This window comes from Globicephala melas, chromosome 13 (genome assembly GCF_963455315.2).
Source record: "Globicephala melas chromosome 13, mGloMel1.2, whole genome shotgun sequence".
Classification (NCBI taxonomy): Eukaryota; Metazoa; Chordata; class Mammalia; order Artiodactyla; family Delphinidae; genus Globicephala; species Globicephala melas.
In genome coordinates, this window is record NC_083326.1 from 61,534,351 (window position 1) to 61,553,777 (window position 19,427).

Below are 19,427 nucleotides of genomic sequence, written 5' to 3' on the forward strand. Positions count from 1 at the left end.
ATCATACTTAACAGTGAAAAGCTAAAACCATTCCCTATAAGATAAGGAACAAGACAAGGATGACCACATTTGCCACTTTTATTCAACATAGTTTTGGAAGTCCTAGCCATGGCAATCAGAGAAGAAAATGAAATAAAAGGGATCCAAACTGGAAGGGAAGAGGTAAAACTGTCACTGTTTGCAGATGACATACTATACATAGAAAATCCTAAAGATGCCACCTGAAAACTAGAGCTCATCAATGAATGTGGTAAAGTTGCAGGGTACAAAATTAATACACAGAAATCTGTTGCATTTCTATAGATTAACAATGAACTATCAGAAAGAGAAATTAAGGAAACAATCCTATGTACCATTGCATCAAAAAGAATAAAATACTTAGGTATAAACCTACCTAAGGAGGCAAAAGACTGTACTCTGAAAACTATAGGACACTGATGAAAGAAATTGAAGACCACACAGATGGAAAGATTTGGTGTGTTCTTGGATTGGAAGACTCAATATTGTTAAAATGACTGTACTACCCAAAGTAATCTACAGATTCAGTGAAATCCCTATCAAATTACCAATGGCATTTTTCACAGGATTAGAACAAAAAAATTTTTTTTATTAGAACAAATTTTTTTTTTAATTTGTATGGAAACAGAAAAGACCCTGAATAGCCAGAACAATCTTGGGAAAGAACGGAGCTAGAGCAATCATGCTTCCTGACTTCAGACTATACTACAAAGCTACAGTCATCAAAACAGTATGGTACTGGCACAGAAACAGACACATAGATCAATGGAACAGGATAGATAGCCCAGAAATAAACCCATGAACTTATGGTCAATTAATCTATGACAAAGGAGGCAAGAATATACAATAGAGAAAAGACAGTCTTTTCAATAAGTGATGCTGGGAAAACTGGACAGTTACAGCTAAAAGAATGAAATTAGAACATTCTCTAACACCATATACAAAAATAAACTCAAAATGGATTAAAGACCTAAATGTAAGACCAGACACTATAAAACTACTAGAGGAAAACATAGGCAGAATGCTCTTTGACATAAATCACAGCAATATTTTTTTGGATCCGTTTCCTGGAGTAATGGAAACAAAAGCAGAAATAAATAAACTAATTAAACTTAAAAGCTTTTGCACAGCAAAGGAAACCATAAACAAAACGAACAGACAACCTATGGAATGGGAGAAAATTTTGCAAATGATGCAACTGACAAGGGATTAATTTCCAAAATATACAAATAGCTCATACAATTCAATAACAAAAAACCCCAAACAACCCAATAAAAAAATGGGCAGAACACAACTGCTGAGCCTGCGCTCTAGAGCCTGCGAGCCACAACTGCTGGGCCCGGGTGCCACAACTGCTGAAGCCTGCGTGCCTGGAGCCCATGCTCCGCAACAGGAGAGGCCACCACAGTGAGAAGCCCGCTCACTACAACGGAGAGTAGCCCCCACTCGCCGCAACCAGAGAAAGCCTGCGCACAGCAACAAAGACCAACAGAGCCAAAAATAAATAAATAAATTTATTTTAAAAAAATGGGCAGAAGATCTAAATAGACATTTCTCCAAAGAAGACATACAGATGGCCAACAGGCACGTGAAAAGATGCTCAACATCACTAATTATTAGAGAAATGTAAATCAAAACTACAATGAGGTATCACCTCACACTGGTCAGAATGGCCATCATCAAAAAATCTACAAATAATAAATGCTGGAGAGGTTGTGGGAGAAAGGGAACCCTCTTACACTGTTTTGGCAGGAATGTAAATTGGTGCAGCCACTACAGAGAACAGTATGGAGGTTCCTTAAAAAACTAAAAACAGAGTTACCATATGATCCAACAATCCCATTCCTGGGCATATATCTGGAAAAGATAAAAACTCTAATTCAAAGAGATACATGCACCCCAGTGTTCATAGCAGAACTATTTACAGTAGCCAAGACATGGAAGCAAGCTAAATGTCCATCAATGGATGGATGAATAAAGAAGCTGTGGTACATACATACAGTGGAATATTACTCAGCCATAAAAAAGAGTGAAATAATGCCATCTGCAACAACAAGGATGGACCTAAAGATTATCATACTAAGTGAAGTCAGAGAAAGACAAATATCATGCATCACTTATATGTGGAAAAAATGATACAAATGAACTTATATACAAACAGAAATAGACCCACAGACATAGAAAACAAACTTACGGTTACCAAAGGGGAATGGGGGTGAGGGATAAATTAGGATTTGGGGATTAACGTATACACACTACTATATATAAAACAGATAACCAACTGTATAGCACAGAGAACTATACTCAATATATTGTAATAAGCTATAAGGGAAAAGAATCTGAAAATGAATACGTGTGTGTGTGTATACACACATCCATGTATAACTGAATTACTTTGTTGTACACCTGAAACACTGTAAAGCAATTATACCTTAACTTTAAAAAATAATGAAGTCAATGACTTTATCTCCTCTTATCCTGAAAATTTGGCTTTGCCCCCATTCAGCAGTTAGTAGCCAGAGCACTCATCATCCCTGTTCCCCTCAGGATTGAGGAATATCAAAGAAAAGGGGGGACTGAAACCGGGCAGGACCCTGTGGGGCCTTCCTTGTGACAGATCCCACCCTCCTGTGTCCCCTGCCTCTTGTTTGTAGAAAAGTTTTAGCCTCCTAGGCCTTCCCCAATTTCCAAACAGATTTAATCAGAGAAGTGAGAAAATGCAGAAACAAAGTAAAACAGTTAAGCAAGTCAAAACAATAGTTTAGCCATAAAACAAAGTCAAGGACCTTTAGTTCTTCCTCAAGGGCAATAGAAAATATCCTGAGTCATATCCTGAGTTGTTTTGCAGATACTAAATCCCCCACCAGGTGGAGAAGTTAACTACACGCTGACCATCGGCACACAGACCCCCCAGAGTGGTCGGAACCAGAAGGTTGATGGTGTTGACTCCTGAAATACCACCCTGTTACCTCACCACCCACCAATCAAACAAACGTCCACAAGTTGATTAGGCACCCTGACCCTCTCCCTCACCTTGCTTTTAAAAATGCTTACCTGAAAGCCATCAGAGAGTTCGGGTCTTTTGATCATGAGCTGCCCATTCTCCTTGCCTGGCCCTATGTTGGGTGCCCTGTGCTAACTGCCGCACTTCCCTTCACAACCCAGTGTCAGTAGATTAGCTTTGCTGTGTCAGGCGAGTGAAATCACGTTTGGTTCAGTAGTTCTGTAACATGCTCAATTATTGGTAGCTATCATTAGCTACTAAAAATCAGCAAAATATTTTAAAAGTTATTAATAGTAACAGCACAAAATATCTAATCTCATAAAGCTTACCTTTTTGTGTGTGTGTGTGTGGTACGCGGGCCTCTCACTGTTGTGGCCTCTCCCGTTGCGAAGCATAGGCTCCGGACGCGCAGGCTCAGCGGCCACGGCTCACGGGCCCAGCCGCTCCGCGGCATGTGGGATCCTCCCAGACCGGGGCACGAACCCGTGTCCCCTACGTCGGCAGGCGGACTCTCAACCACTGCGCCACCAGGGAAGCCCATAAAGCTTACCTTTTATCTTCCCTTATTTTCTTTTCTTGGCCAAATTATTTTAATATGACAAATTTGAAATCCTTTATTTTATTTCAGCCCAGTTGGCACATAAATTTTAATCAAAGTATTATGATTACTACCATACTATGAGAGGGGCAAGTAGTAAAAAGGTAATGAGTACGAGCTCAGTGCTGATAAACATATGCTTTGCATTTATGTAGTGGCTTCGATTATGGGTCTTTAACATCTGCCCATCAATTTGTTAATGGAAAAAACCTGGGTCAGGAGGCTGGGCTGTACATGGTGGCTCCACCCAGGGGCTCTGGAAGTGGAAGAGTGCCTGGAGAGGAACTGTGATGAGTGGCATTTACAAGAGTGGGGTCGGAAACCCAGACTGGCAAGTAGGGTTTCTGCGAGCTGCAGGTAACCAACAGATGCATGAGCTGCTGACTCAAGCCTCCCTATTCTAATTGCCCACGTTAGGCCTGCAGTGATTTGTTGACTTAGGATTGTACTCCTGCCTTAAAGGAAAAACACAGGGCTGTACGTGGCCCTTACGTGTTAAAGAGCACAGACTACACACTGTGTCAGCTGTTTTGAAGACGTTGATGGTTCCATCTTTGTATTGCTGACTTTTTCTCATTTCCATATTGAACCTGCTCATTCATTGACTCCACAAACATTTATTGAGCACCTGTTGTTGCATGCCAGATAGTTTTCCAAATCTAGGGACGTGGTGGTAAAGAAATCTGACAAATATCCGTGTCTTCATGGAAACAATGTAATAGATGCTGACTGCAGTGGAGAAAAAGAAGATGCAGGAGGAGTAGGAAGGGCAGGAAGCACTGCAGAGACATGGCAGTCGAGAAGCTATTAGAAGCAGCCCCTGGCCGGGGAGGAAGCCCCGTCTGTAGAGCTGTGAGACAGAACCAGAGAGTAAACGACTGCGTGAATGACACAAGGGCTCCATCCCAGCTATTGGACCTGTTCAGTGACGGAACTTGGCAGAGCATAAGCATCTGCCTGGCCCTCGACGTGTTTCATCAGGGCTGAGAACTGCGAGGGCCAAAGAGACAAGCTTCTTGGCTGGGGGTCCCATTACCACACACGGGAGGTGTGTAGACTGGGGACCCCTGTAGCTGTGGTAACTATTTCTTTGATCAAGCTGGACAGCAAGAGTTGTCTGTACTTTTGTTTCCACTTAACACAATTAAAAGTCTGTTACATGCAGTCATCCCTCCAGCTACTTGCTTCCCTTTACGTCTTGACAAGAGCACACGTCACACTGTAGGAACAGAGACCTGCCAAGACAGACCATGTCTTTCCATTGTGCAGGGCTGGGAGATGAACCACCAGTAACCGGATGGTGCCAACACAAAGTGGCGGGTGCAGAGGTGTGTGTTTGGGTTTTTTTGGTCTGTTGTTAATATGTCAACTCATCTTTCTGTTTTGTTTTGTTTTGTTTTTTAATTTTGGGAGATGGGACTCAGGTTCTTTACGGCAAATAGTAAAACTGAACTTGCCTTTGCCTCCCCAAGTTTCAAATAAATGCAGCATATACTGTTTCTTGCATTCATGTAATATAATCAGGTTCGTCATCAATACAGAGAAATATTGTTTAATAACACTTGGCTTCAGTAAAAGTGCTGGCGTGGATGCACAGAGATCTCTCTGAGTTTCTCACTACAGTGGGTCATGCTCTCGGTTACTCACTGTTCAGTGTTTGTGCAGTACTGGTTCTTTGACCCCGTGTGTTGTGTCTTTCCTGGTTAAAAGTGACCTCAGAGACCACCTCATCCAACACCCTCACTTTAAAATTGAAGAAACAGAAATCCAGAAATGTTAAGGTGCTTTCCCAATGTCTGATAGCTGTTTTGCTGCCATGCTGGAGCAGTTTAGTTAGAACCATTTCAGATACTTGAGACCACGTACTGCTGGAAGGTTCTGCTTCACTAATTACAGACTAGTTTGTGTTTTTTTTCCAGTTATCATAAAGCTCTTTTTGCAAGTGAATACCATCGTGGAGCAGAGTCAGCTCCAGTTCCTACCATGAAGGAGGTGTGCCCACCACCGGCTGCACCAGGAGGAGGGCCTTAGGCCACCACAGGAGCCGCGCAGAAGTGGGGGTGTCCAGCCAATTACACCCACAGTGCTCAGTCCAAGCTCACAGTCTGTGAATCTGACTCCTTAAATGACCTTGAGATTGTGGTAGGATGACCCAAGTCATCTTCCCTTCCTTGGTGGACAGCTGAAATCTCAGGCTTCTTCTGTCTTTGGGGTGTCTAAGATCAAAGTTTTTTCCCTTTAAATGAGAAGTTATTCTGTTTTCTGTTTACACCTTAGGCTCCCTGCTGCAGGAGCTACACTGCTGAGGTTTACCTGTGCAGAATCTTGCTGTTCCTTCTCTTTCTCCCAAGTGATTTCCTGCAGCTTTTACACCATGTTTGCTTAGGAATTTGATATTCAGGTTAGCTCTCCAGAAATCCTCAATTTCTCTTTGGCATTTCCACTCTCCCAAACACTGTTGCTCCCGGAAAAGTTTGGGGTGTGACATTTTCTGCTGTGTTACCCTAGGGAAAGGAACTACTGGGGGAGGTAGGCCAGGGACCAACAGATGATTCCTGCAGTTACATGGGAACATCAAAGCAAAGAATTATACAGAAGGGCCAACTTCTAGTGAGGCTGCCCCTTCTTTCTAGCCACTCCTGAGGGAAGGAAGTTCTGCCTTTTCTTAAATTCATAGACAGTCACGTTCGTTGGAGCTGCTCTGAGAGCACTCACTCCTAGTACAGGAGCCAGCGTCTGGCCCCCTGGGTGAGTGGAACATCCAGGTGATCCCTCAGCTTTTAAGCCCCAGGGACATAAGTGAAATTTAATTAATGCCCCAGTTTTCAAGAGCCCACTTTTAGAGAACTGTGTCCTGTCAGTTCTGAAGCCCTTTTTTTTTTTTTTTTTCTGAAGCCCTTTTACTTCCACTACTTCGATGGTAAGGAAGTGGCTCAGATTTTGCCACCAGCATCACAATTCAACAGCAGAAACAGAGCTGTAGAATGTTCCACACAGTAAAATCTATTCTAAATAGATAAATATATACATCATACACATTTTAATGGAACGAGCCAGAACAGCATTGTGAATTCAGTCTGCCAGGTAACTGCACCTGAACATTTAATTAGTGCAAGCAGAATTTTATATTAAGTAGGTCCTTAGCTCTTAAATTTTTTTGGATGAGCAAAGGGAGATGTTTCTAGACGTGGGCCTTAGGCTGACATGCAGGAAGAAGGCGCATTCTGATGAATGTATGTGTATGTATGTGTGTAACTGGAGTCTTGAAACACATCATATGCACAATCAAGCCCTTACCTAGAAGAGTTCTCCTTATGAAATTCTAGACTCTGATGATTTGCAACTATATAACTTCTCAACAGGAGCTGAGAAGGAAAAAGAAAGTTGCAGTTAAATAAGGGTTACCCAGAGCTTCCCTTCCTGGTACCCGACCTCTCTGTGTCTCTGGAATTCAGGAGGCACAAGGCAAGGGCTGTGACCCGGATTCAGAAAGTCAGTGAACATTAGAATTATGAGCTGACATCTTGTTACACACATGTCACAGAGAAACTTTAGCGGAAGAAGAGCCTAGAATATATCTGGCAAATAAGTAATGAATTAATATCACACTCAATATCATGTAATGTTTGGTACGTAAAGGGCTAATGATGCTCTATATTTAGTTAACATAAAGACAAAAGAACTTTCCTAAATTCATTCTGGGTTTAATCTTCCTCATTTTTTCTCGACCCTTTAAGAGCTACAGCAAGAAATTTTCTTCATTGGACATTTTAAGAATATATACCTTGAGGAATTCGATTTAGGAAAAAAAATAAAAGCTTTATCTTTCTATACATAATTTGTCGCCATAGATGTGACTTCTTATATAATAATTGTTATATATACTATTTATAGATTTTAGTTTCCTACCCTGCTGAGCTGAAAAAGGAGGCAGGCTGCTCGGTGACACAGCAGAGTTACGGTGACTGCTCATATTCATTTATTTTTCCAGTGTGGTCCTTGTAGATTGTATTTCTCAAGCTGATCATAAACTGCTGATGTCATATAAATATATCTTGTCTTCCCAACCTAGGTGGTTTCCAACAGCTAGTTACCAAAAGACATCATCATTTTACAACAGGAACTCCACAAAGAAGGTATGATGTAAAGTCATTTATTTTCCCCTCGATAAATTTTAAAAGACTTTAATGGAAAACGTTTAGTACTGTCATGTCACACTGAATGCCAGCAGTACCTTGACTTTTACACACAGGAAGCCAGGTCAACGTGTACACATTTCCCCACGGCCCTTCAGCAGTTTTGCATGTACAAAATTGTCTGCTATTTTGCTTTAGCAAACAGCAACATAATTTAAAACTTTCATGTCTCCTATGTGACACCTAAAATCAGTCCAACATTTATTAATACAGTTAGAAAAATAAAAGCCTTAAAAAATTCATGGTATGAGCTCACGGTGCTAATCACATGACATGAGTTTATGAGTTCATGGGATCTCATCAAATGTAAGATCATTTTAAAAACTCCTACATAACAACTTTCTGGTTTAATTTGAAAGGCCTAAGACTTGAAATCTAGTAAGACTGTTAAGTCGATGTACAAATCAATCACTTGATTTAACTTTTACTTGTCTTGGGAGAGTTAATTCTCATTGTCCACTGAATGAACGCCTTTCAAATATTAATTACTATATTACAGTATTTACAAGCTTTCTTATCTATCCTAAACTGACAGAAAGTTCAGCTGTGAGAAGGGTGAGCTCATGAGGCAGGGGATGCAAGGGAGGGTGTGAGCCTGGAGGGAGAGGGTGAAAGTGAAGCCCCCCACTGGGATACATCAGGCTCCAGGAGACCAGCCAGCCAATGATGCTGTTGTTGTCAGACCAGAAGTAAGTGCCAACAACCAGGACAAAGAGGAGGCCTGGGAAGGTGTGTTATCCCAGTAGGAAGGGAGGGAGGAAGCTAGGCCTCAGGTCAAAGGAGGCTGAGGACTGAAACCACGCCCCACAGGCTGGCAGTGAATGACCCTCTGGAAGTTACCCGATTTGGTTGAGGTGCTGGGGATACATGCCATGGATGAGGGAGGGGGTAAATGCAAGAATTTGTTTTGGCACCAGATAGTGATGCTGATTTGATTTCTACAATATTAGCTGTGCCGTGTGCCCTTTTCTACTGTACTTTCTGCAAACTGTCCCACGGAGACCTACCACCCACTTGACCTCTTCAATACACTTGGCAAAGCCTGTTAGTGCTGTGGACGCTCTGCTAAGAGGTGCCCACAATGCCCAGACAACCTGCACAGTGTCACAAACCTGGAGAAGTGAAGTCAAAGACTAGATGTGCTAGATTTTATGTGCCTTGTGAATGTGGACGGGATTCTCATTTAGGGGGTTTAGTTTCTTGTGTTTTAATAACAAACACCTGTAAAAAACTAGTTATTTTATTTTTATTTTATTTTTTTTGCGGTACGCGGGCCTCTCACTGTTGTGGCCTCTCCCGTTGCGGAGCACAGGCTCCAGACGCGCAGGCTCCGCGGCCATGGCTCATGGGCCCAGCTGCTCCGCGGCATGTGGGATCTTCCCGGACCGGGGCACGAACCTGTGTCCCCTACATCGGCAGGCGGACTCTCAACCACTGTGCCACCAGGGAAGCCCAAGTCATTATTTTAAAAAGCACACTCTCCTAGGTCTGGTCTGTGCATGGATACAAACACCACCCCATCTCCCTTGCACCCTTCCTGGTGGTGGTTTGTTTAGAAGCTGCTCACACCAAAATTTTTTTTTTTTTTTTTTTTTTTTTTGCGGTACGCGGGCCTCTCACTGCCATGGCCTCTCCCGCTGCGGAGCACAGGCTCTGGACGCGCAGGCTCAGCGGCCATGGCTCACGGGCCCAGCCGCTCCGTGGCATGTGGGATCTTCCCGGACCGGGGCATGAACCCGTGTCCCCTGCATCGGCAGGCGGACTCAACCACTGCGCCACCAGGGAAGCCCACACCAAAATTTTATAAATGAGATTCACTCAATATAATGTTTAAAGCTCTTACGTGAGAGTCTTTAAAACTTTAAACGTTTCCATAATCAGTAAGGGTTCTCTGGTGGCCCACTTTTACATGCAAATACAGACAAACTGTTAACATGCATTACTTCAGTCAATTGGTAAAGTTTATTTTGTAAGTGTAAGTAATTTTAAGCCATTTACTAATTTATAAATTTCAGTCACGTAAAACCACTACCAGGGCAGTTCTGAGGTATTACTGTTAATTCGCTATAGAAATATTCCTGTATTGTGAGGTGGTGTGAAGTGTGACTGCCCTGCCTTTTGGTGAGCGGTGCTGACTACAGGTGTGTTCTAGAGAGCGTTCAGGAAACTGCTGTGCATGTGCATTAACCGAGCTTCCAAACATGACTGGCAACTTGATTGGCTGGTCTGCCAAGTGAACCAAAATCATAAAGATGGCCACGGAATGGGCCACACAAGTCGAGAAATGACAGTGTATAGTGCCGCCTCAACCTGGCTTCATCAAAACCCGTCCTACTCAAGTCACTTACAAGGAGAATGTGTGCAAAAAGCATCCACAAAGCCTATCAGCAGGTTAATTTTAAATGAACTAGACCATGTTTTTGCTTTTAAAATTCATTTATAAAAATAAATTTCAGTTTGAGACCTCAGATACCAAATTGTGGCTTAATTTAGTCGTGATGGCGAGACTAAAGTTATGAAAACCGCGGTTGGAAATGTGAGCGCTCCAGCTCGTTCCCTGCGGCGTGGCCGACGCACTCACAGCCCTTCTCCTATTGGCCAAAATACTCAACTTTTGGACAAACTTCTAGCCTGCCCTTGTCCCCAAATGCCACAAAACTTTAAATCTTAGACCTCCAATATAAAACCACTAGTAACCATAATACATTCAAGATAAGGAAAGCCCTGCACCTGCCTCAAGAGACACCGCCCCACTGCCCGGGCACAGACACAGTGTGGGGGACATGGGCGCCCACTTGAGCGTACAGCTTATTCAGATGCTTTGTACTGGAGCGCAGAGAAAAGTCCCTCCCGAGTCTTTATCTCAGAGCAACAATAATTTAAAACCAGTTTGAGAGCATGAGCAAATCCTTATAGGTTCTGTGCTGTGAGATGGTAACAGCCTGGCCCAGCCTCCAGGGATCTGTGTGCATCAGGCAGGAACACTGTCGGGTGGAAATGCCAATATGACTTACTTCTTAGACTGTGCTGACTTTGACGCCTGTGTTAGACCGATTTCTCACACCAGAAGCTTTCTGCCTCAGTCAGAAAAGTATTTGAGTGACAGTAAAGAACTGAACTAAGGAAAAAGTTTCTGGCCTCCAAATCACCACACACACAGAAGCAAGTTTCAAACTACTGTCCTCTCTCAGTGCAGACAAGGGACTGGCTGATATGAACACAGTGTTCAGTCTGTGGAACAGTGTGATGCAGCCAAACCCTGATCTCATGCAAACCCGAACCAGTTAACTGCGGCGAGAAGACAGCCCCGCTCAGTGTTCTCTCACGAATGCGACTCTGCACACAAATGCACGGGGCTCAGACCTCACTGATGGTCCTCTCTGAAGGGCAGTACTCCGAAGGGCCTGCCGAGGATACGTAGAAAGACTGCGTTTTCCTTTTCAATCTGGCTCTTTTGTTGGCCAGCACCAGGCTATGCCGGCTTGAGTTGATGATTTCTGAAATGAACTTTTTGCAGTCTACACACACCTCCATGGTGCTCCAGTCCTCCATCAACTCTTTGGGAAATTGGAGTTCTTCATCTGATTTGTCCACAGACTTGGATTTTGAGGACAATCTGGAAAAAAACAAAACATTTACGACATCCATTATTGTTACTTATAGTTCTACTGCAATACTAAGAAAATATGTGCAAAAAAAGTAAATCTGTTGGCAAAACATGATGGAATGGGTGGGTGATTTAGTCACGTCAGTGTTGTCCAAAGAAGAAGTTATAATTGGCGACAACTTTCCAAATATTTCTGGGGACTTCTCTGGTGGCGCAGTGGTTAAGAATCCACCTGCCAATGCAGGGGACACGGGTTCGATTCCTGGTACGGGAAGATCCCACATGCCGCGGAGCAACTAAGCCCATGCGCCACAACTACTGAAGCCCATGTGCCATGACAACTGACCCGTGTGCTGCAACTACTGAAGCCTGCGTGCCTAGAGCCTGTGCTCCGCAACGAGAAGCCACCGCAATGAGAAGCCTGTGCACTGCAATGAAGAGTAGCTCCTGCTCACAACTAGAGAAAGCCCACACGCAGCAATGAGGATCCAATGCAGCCAAAAATTTAAAAAAGACATGTCAAATTATTAAAAAAAAAGAAACAAAATTTTTTAAAGAAAGAAACCAGGAAACCTTTTACTAAGAAATAATAATACGGGACTTCCCTGGTGGCACAGTGGTAAAGAATCCACCTGCCAATGCAGGGGACACGGATTCGAGCCCTGGTCCGGGAAGATCCCACATGCCACGGAGAAACTAAGCCCGTGTACCACAACTACTGAGCCTGTGCTCTAGAGCCTGTGCGCCACAACTACTGAGACCATGTGCCACAACTACTGAAGCCTGTGCACCTAGAGCCCGTGCTCCGCAACAAGAGAAACCACTGCAGTGAGAAGCCCGCGCACCGCAACGAAGAGTAGCCCCCACTCGCTGCAACTAGAGGAAGCCCACACGCAGCAACGAAGACCCAACACAGCCAAAAATAAAAATAAATAAATAACGTTATATTAAAAAAAATACTACTACTAAAAGCTCTTAGTATCCCTTCTAGAATTTTTGGAAAATAGGATATTCAGAGTATTCACCTGACTACTATACGTAGATAGATCATGAACTTTAACAACCGAAATGAAATGAAGTACATGTTGCTAATCTCTCTGATGATTCAGAGAAAACTTCAAGTTCTTTCTCCAGTGACCCTGTGTCATGGTTAATGAACATTAGTTAACTGTAGATGGTAGGTGAGACTATAAGAAATTGAAGTAAATTTATCTTAATCCTACGACAAATCCTGAAAAATTATCTTTGGACCAGCTTTCTTGTCGTTTCGTATTTATCAAATGTGCTTCCCGCTCCACAACAATTCTCTATATCTGGGTGACTGACTATTTGGATTCCAGAGAGCTGGAGTTAACTAGACCAACATCATCATAAATGTTGTGGATAGTTTTTGGAAATAACTAGGAACCATCTACTCATTCACTATTTTAATTAAACCAAACAGGAACACAGAGCTAGTGCAGAAAAGAACAGACCATAGTTCGCCTGCCTGAGCCCATGGACAGCAGCCCATACTCAGAGGTCAGGATGGGGACTGAGCACAGGGGCAGGAACCTCGCGTACAGGTTACTGCTGGGCTCTCAGCTCCCTCACCTCACTGTCCACAGACCCTGACATGCAGAATGGCCACCATCCAGCATCTGGCACCAACACCAGTGTCCCTCCCAAATAGGAGGCCGCTGGTACATAAAACCCCAACACCCTGGGCCCTGCCAGCGTGTGGTCTGACCTCCTGTCTTTCTTAAGGACCAACACTAACCTTACTCTGCATTAAATGCAAAGGGATTGCTATTCGGGCACCTTTTTTCTTTTAAATTGTCAGCTCTTGGCATAAAGCTTTATTTCTGCCTTTACAATAGGAAAGTAAGCCAAAGTTATCACAGACTACTGTAAACACAGGATTAAAAAGATTTTTTTCAAAACTAAAGAAGGAAAGAAAGATTAGACTGTTATGTTCAAGTTTTCAACTCCATTGAAAACAAGGTCAGTTTTAAAGATGACTTTTAAAGGACACACAAAAGTAATTACTTCCAAAGTAGAAAAAAAATTAAACTGAGAGATTAAGTATCTTTCAGGGAGCTAGCCATCATCCCTTGTCATGTGACCTTTGGCAAGTTTTGGAGATTTGTGTACAAGTCAAAACTATATTAAAACCAAGCCACCCACCCACCCAAACTCCTGCAAGCCAAAACCCCACCATATCACCATAGTCCTCAAAAGAGCTCTCGCCTTTCACAAAGGATGCTCTGGAGACCCGGCCCCTTGCTCACCTGGCAATGCTCCGAAGTGGCCGATGGTGGCCAGTGGAGGGTTTTTCTGGCCTCATACAACTTTCCCCTCTCTGCAAGGCAGAAGGTCCCAATGAAAAGATAGGAAGGGTGGAGTATGGCTTGGAGGGCAGCCGCATCTAGTATCCCAAATAAAACTGAGAATGAGCAGTACTGTTAAAGAGGCAGAGTCAATAAAATTAGCACAAGTTGTGATTTCACTAAGCTTAGCTTACCTTTTTGCAACACTGTGAGCACACCGGCCTGTACACAAAATCAGAAGTGTTACTCAGCGTGATAACCACGAACGCAACTGCAGAGTTAGAGAAGCCGCAGGCTGCGTGGCTGTGAATTTCTACAGTAAGTCCCCTGGACTCTCTGCTTCTTCTATCAGAACGTAACAAACTGAGACAACTGGATTGCCAAAAAGACAATCACACTGTAAAACTTAACTCTTACACTGTCCTATGAAAGGATCAACTTACGTCTGTTTGGGATTTTCTTACTTGTCTATCCTGGGATCACGTGACAGTCACATCTATTTTTTTCTGTTCAACATGACATATTATTATTAGACCTATCTTGGATATGAAAACAAATACATGCAGAGAAACTTTCCAGGCTTAATATCAAATAATTGTCCACTCTTGAAGCAATCACTATTACTAACTTACAAGCACAGCACATGATAACAGACTGGATTATTTCTAATATTGTTCCTCAGAGAAAAATGATGAAACAGTGGATCCTTGACTGCTGTCATCAATTACAAAAGCCTTACCTCTTACAGAACTGACAGGTATAAGACCAAGTGAAGAAGGAAAATCTCCTGGTTCGGCAACAAAAGCAGAGCTAAAAAATAAGAATTTTAAAGGAGAAAAAGGCATTGCCAATAGTTAATTTCCTAATTTGCATGTTTGGACACACATTTATATGTGGAAAGTTTAGTAGACAAAGGGAGAAGAGCATTTAGAGACCCTTTTATTAAGTTTGGTTCTGTGATAATTATAATCTGCTCTGTATTTGATTATAATTCTACCTTTAAATGGTAATAAAAGACCACAGTTCTCAAGGGTCTTGCCACCATGAAAGCAACCTGAAGAAGGTTCTGAAAAAGTCTTCTCTGTTTCTCAGATACATATTCTCTACAATCCTTTAAAAGTGTAACAACTAAGGGCAGACCTTGTTTTATGAAGGCATACCATTATTTATTATGGTGGTTTTAACCTTCTGGTTTTCAATTTCTCAGGGAGAAATAAAAATACTTTTGTGAGCAAGGCAGAAAAGGGACTGCCTGCCACGGGGTAAGCCTCTTACCTCCTAGAATCCCCCCAAAGTCCTATGCCATCTGGCCACCAGACAGTGTCCTCAGGGGACATGCCTGTGACCGACAAATCTTCTAACCCTGCTGATCCATCAACTGTAAGTGGCTCTACCTTTCCTTTTTTCAGAGCAGTGTAGACATCTTTATACTGTTGGTATTTTTCCAGCTCTGCCTTCACCAGGACCTGACGAATATGCATCACCTCCTCCACAGTAAGTGCTAGGCATTCCACTGGGTAGCAGAATTCCTCCTGAAATTCAAAATTCCACATGAATAAGAAGCTCCCACCACCCTTCTGGCAAGGCAAAGTTCCCCTTCAGATCAGTCACCTGGTTAGTAGCTTCAGAGAAGAAAAGAGGTTTCCCAGTAAACACTGGAGCAGAGCTGGCTCACTCTGGGGACCACACAGTTTCTAATTACACTGAGACAAGAGATGGCAGAAAACTTCCGGGACCATGTGAAACACTGTAGCCACTGAAATTTCCAATTAGTAAAATTTCCTCACATTTGTTTAGATGTTTTGCCTCAGGTATCTCTATTCCATGAAGTGGAGCTACATATCTATGCATTGAAATCTTGGGAAAAAAATGTTATTGTTCTAAACCAAATTTCTGTCAGTTTTCTCCCATGATTACACAAAGATATTATTTACTTTTGTGTTGTATATATCTGCTAATAGATAAATAGCAAACCTACAACATTGGTACTGTTTTAAAAACTGATTTGTGGTACCCAGAATAGCCAAAAGAAGGTGGTTAGTAATCGATATTGAGAAGCGTTATTTAGTGGTAAGTTACATCAGCACAGCCTAAAAACTCCTAACAGTGTGAGTGGAACTGGACCTGGAAGCCAGCAGGTACTTCGTCAGGCTGCCCCACACTCTCCAGATCTCTCATCACTTTTAAACAACTGCGGAAGTACAGTCCGCACTGGACAGATGTGGAGACACTCAGAGAACTCTGACGATAAATATCGAAGTTGGCTGTCTCATGTTAATCGTTTCCCTAACAACAGTGGAGGAAGATGTTGATGTAACTGATCCCACTGAATAAAGAGCCTCACACCATCTGCTCCCCAGCCGGCCCTGCGCTTGATTGGTGGGCCCAGTAGAAAGACAGAACGGTTTTGTGCGCCCGCACCCTGCTGGACTTCACAAGGGCTATTGTGGCGGAGCGACACAACCCCGATGTCCTCGGTGCACACACACTGTAACTCACGCCCACACACACAATAGTGCTGCTCACAGGCATTCTGGAATCAAACAAGCCAAAGGAGACAGCACAGGACTATGAGTGCAGTCAGTTTATGGAGTTTTAACATTTAGTTCTGTCTTTCAATCAGAGAAAAACAAAAATAAATCTAGGTTGCAAACTTGAAAAACATTAGCATTTACTAAAAAAAAAAGTAGTTTGCAGAACTACTGCTTCTTACAAATAATCAATACAAAATCATCTCTGTTCAAGCTAACTTAGGGAAGATTAAATTTGCTAAAAATGTTTTGGAAAAAATCGTGCAATTGAACGTTTAAGATGAGCTTAGTATCTGGAGGGTGGGAGGATAATTCATGTGCTCTAGAATGTCTGATATACTCAAAAAAACCCACCATTACCCAATTTTCTTTCAATGGGAAGAGCTTTAAAAGTTGGCATGTCCAATATTTCCTGAGCTTCGCTTGACCCTGAGAACAGAGTGTGGGAACGGGCTCGCCTCCGAACGCTGGGCATCACAACTGTGCACAGATAGTAGGGTCAGCTGCACACATCTGAACAGCAACTTTTCTCAGCTTCTGACATAGTTCATAAGAAGTATCCCTACGGTCATCTTTATTCATCAGCAACAAGCATGACTATCGTACATTTTCTGACAGTTACCTATGTGACAATATTGCTGAGCTGGAGTAAAATAACGTATGAATCTAGCAAACAAGCAGAAGACCACTCCCTGAGATTGGCTGTCATGTATTAGGAAGATGGTGCTGGTGCCAACGTCACAGCTGCGACGCCTGGGTGGCGGGGATGCTCCACACACAGCAACCCAGACAGCCCGCAGCTCCCAGTCCTCAGTCTCAAGTCATAAAGGGGCCAGTCAAGCACACTTCCAACTTACTGCTTTGACCCATGCACAAATCCAGTGTTCCATCAGATGTAATAAGAAATAGTGGATTTTTCTGTGTTCTTGTTCTTTTTTAAAATTTCAAGCAGATTACCCTTTAGTAAAATACCTTCCATCAGGTCAAATGCTAATGTTTTAATTCTGGTGCTTTCCCAAGGACAACAAAACTTTAATGCAACATGAAAGAAAATAATAGTTACTAGAATAGCTTTCATTATTTTTTCAACTGACAAAAAATATTAATTCAACATCCCCAAAGCCAAATTAAACCTTAACAGATCTTGCTGAGATGCTGATGCCCCAAAATGTGAAGAGCACTCAGGGTTACCCATGAGCCGAGCCTAGTCCCCGTTGTTACAATGGGCCAGGTCACACCTGCAGCAGGCACTGACCTCAGTTCATGGCACGGACTCCAGGGACCAGAGCAGCACAACTCTGATTCTCTGGCTGCTCTGTGCTTCAGTATGGCTTCCAAATTTAGGAAAGGGAAGCTAAATCTTAAAGAGTTTTAACAGAGATTACAATATACTGTAGGAGCAGATGTGCCTTTAGAACTCACTGTTACGTATGTCACTAAAATGGCTGAGTTTTTGTTAAATATTCTGGTTATATTTACCATTCAAAAGGGGTCAGAGTTAGGGAGCACAGAAATCAGAGAGCATGGTGTATAATCTGGTTACTGAGCCAGAGAAGTGGAAATGGTCATACTTTATAGAGTGTTCTTGGTTAGCCAAAACTTCATAAATAAGTAGCAGATATTTGACAATTATCCAAAACAACCATTGGTTTTTGTTTTTAATAAACCAAAGGAAGGCAGATTTAAATAAAAATAGCAAATATTAAGTTTAATTACTCTTTTCTTTTTTCAAGTTCACCTTTAAATTTCAAGGTGTTCTCTGTCTAAAGTCACATGTAGACTTAGTAGACAGACTGTTTGGGGAGGGTTGAAAATAAAAATAAAATGTCAGCAGATCTTCAGAAACAGCAGCAGGAGGGACAGGATTAAATGCCACCTCCGCATCTGACCATGTGCTCACAGGGCCAGATCTAAAATGAAAAAAAGAAGAGATTTATCCTGTATTTCACGGCAAATAAAGAGAAAGGAATCTGTTGTACCTCATTTACATTCAGTCTCTTTTCTAAACCAAGCTGGGTCATAAAGAAAAAGAAACCAGCTGCTGGTTTGCTTATCCAGGACAGGTCTGGTAAACAGGATGGTGGAGAGCCGGGCTGGGCGGCTGCCGACACCTGGTCAGCAGGTCAGCAGCTTGGGTCACACTGGGGGCAGGGGAAACCTCAATATGGTCCGAGGCTTTTTATCCCACTTAAGTTCGGAAACTATTATACTTCCTTTAAAAAATGTATTCTGTATGAAAATCTCAAAAACAATACAAAATGAGAATTATTTAAAATATTTTAAATAATCACATCAATTTAAAAAAACTTCAAATTTCTCTCTACAGAGAAGCACGGTGATTTTTCATAACAACCACATAACATCCTGACCATCACAACACAGCTTTAAAGGTGCTGGAGAAGAGAAAGAGTGCCCGAGCCTCCCTGGCCAGGCAGCTGAGTGTATGGGCAACGGCTCTTCTGAGGGTGGGGCAGCCCTGGGCTGGGGGAAGGCCCTGATTGGGGGGTGGGGGGTGGGGGGACGTGGTTCAATCAGGGGGCTCAGAAGCACCGTCCACAGCTCCTCTGTGCTGATGCCGCTGCATTCTGAGTTTGTTGTCCTTTCACTGTCGTCCCGTCAATTGAGATCATGGTGTGATCTACGCATCTACCAAAGATTGGAATCAACAGAAGCAAAGTGTCCATCTAAGCTGTTAATTTTTGCAGAGTGCGGTAGCTGAGGGATCACTGCCGAAGAGGCAGAGAGGAAAATAATTCCCAGAACCAGCAGAAAGAGGCCAACCTTTGCGGATTTCCACCTGCTGGTAAAAGCTCTCTCACACAGATAATACATAGCCCCTGCTACCCCCAACAAGGCTGCCTCCAAAGGGTGAGAGCCGAGCAGAGAAGCTGTTTGAAGGGTAGAAAAAAGCGGTCGGAAAGGTGTCGTTGGCCATACTCTGGTTATCCTAGGAACCTGAACAATAGATAAAGGAAAAGAAAACGGCAGGGGAAAAAGAAAAGGAGAAAATAATGCTGAATATAAGTGACCTACAAATAGCGATTACAGAGCATGAAACAAAAATAAATAAAACAGAAACACCACGGAGGATGTTAATGGTAGATTGCACATGCAAGTCCATGCCATCGTCTGCATCCACATGTATCAGTCAGGAGCCCAACCAT

General features: G+C 42.8%; 2 protein-coding genes across 18 annotated transcripts in view; one reads left to right on the forward strand and one right to left on the reverse strand.

Annotated features, from left to right (window-relative positions):
• The window catches only part of PRELID3A (PRELI domain containing 3A), an 85,356-nt gene extending 66,604 nt beyond the window's left edge, over positions 1-18,752 (forward strand). For 3 of the 12 annotated variants that reach the window (XR_009566549.1, XM_060311229.1, XM_060311233.1), the window contains one exon: positions 5,540-7,825. Coding sequence is in view for 9 of the 12 variants with exons in the window: in XM_060311229.1 (XP_060167212.1) it covers positions 5,540-5,607 (68 nt within the window). In the remaining 3 variants the exon portion in view is untranslated. Of the gene's footprint in view, positions 1-5,539; positions 9,411-18,589 lie in introns of those variants that run through there. The other 9 variants (XM_060311228.1, XM_060311232.1, XM_030836543.2 and 6 more) reach the window with 6 other exon arrangements.
• Positions 7,758-19,427, reverse strand: part of SPIRE1 (spire type actin nucleation factor 1) — a 207,012-nt gene continuing 195,342 nt past the window's right edge. For 3 of the 6 annotated variants that reach the window (XM_060311222.1, XM_060311221.1, XM_060311220.1), the window contains 6 exons: positions 19,045-19,218; positions 15,127-15,264; positions 14,472-14,542; positions 13,927-13,954; positions 13,694-13,830; positions 7,758-11,432 (listed from right to left, as the gene is read on the reverse strand). In XM_060311222.1, the coding sequence (XP_060167205.1) occupies positions 11,174-11,432; positions 13,694-13,830; positions 13,927-13,954; positions 14,472-14,542; positions 15,127-15,264; positions 19,045-19,218 (807 nt within the window). In that variant the 3' untranslated portion in view covers positions 7,758-11,173. The remainder of the gene's footprint in view (positions 11,433-13,693; positions 13,831-13,926; positions 13,955-14,471; positions 14,543-15,126; positions 15,265-19,044; positions 19,219-19,427) is intronic. The other 3 variants (XM_030836536.2, XM_060311224.1, XM_060311223.1) reach the window with 1 other exon arrangement.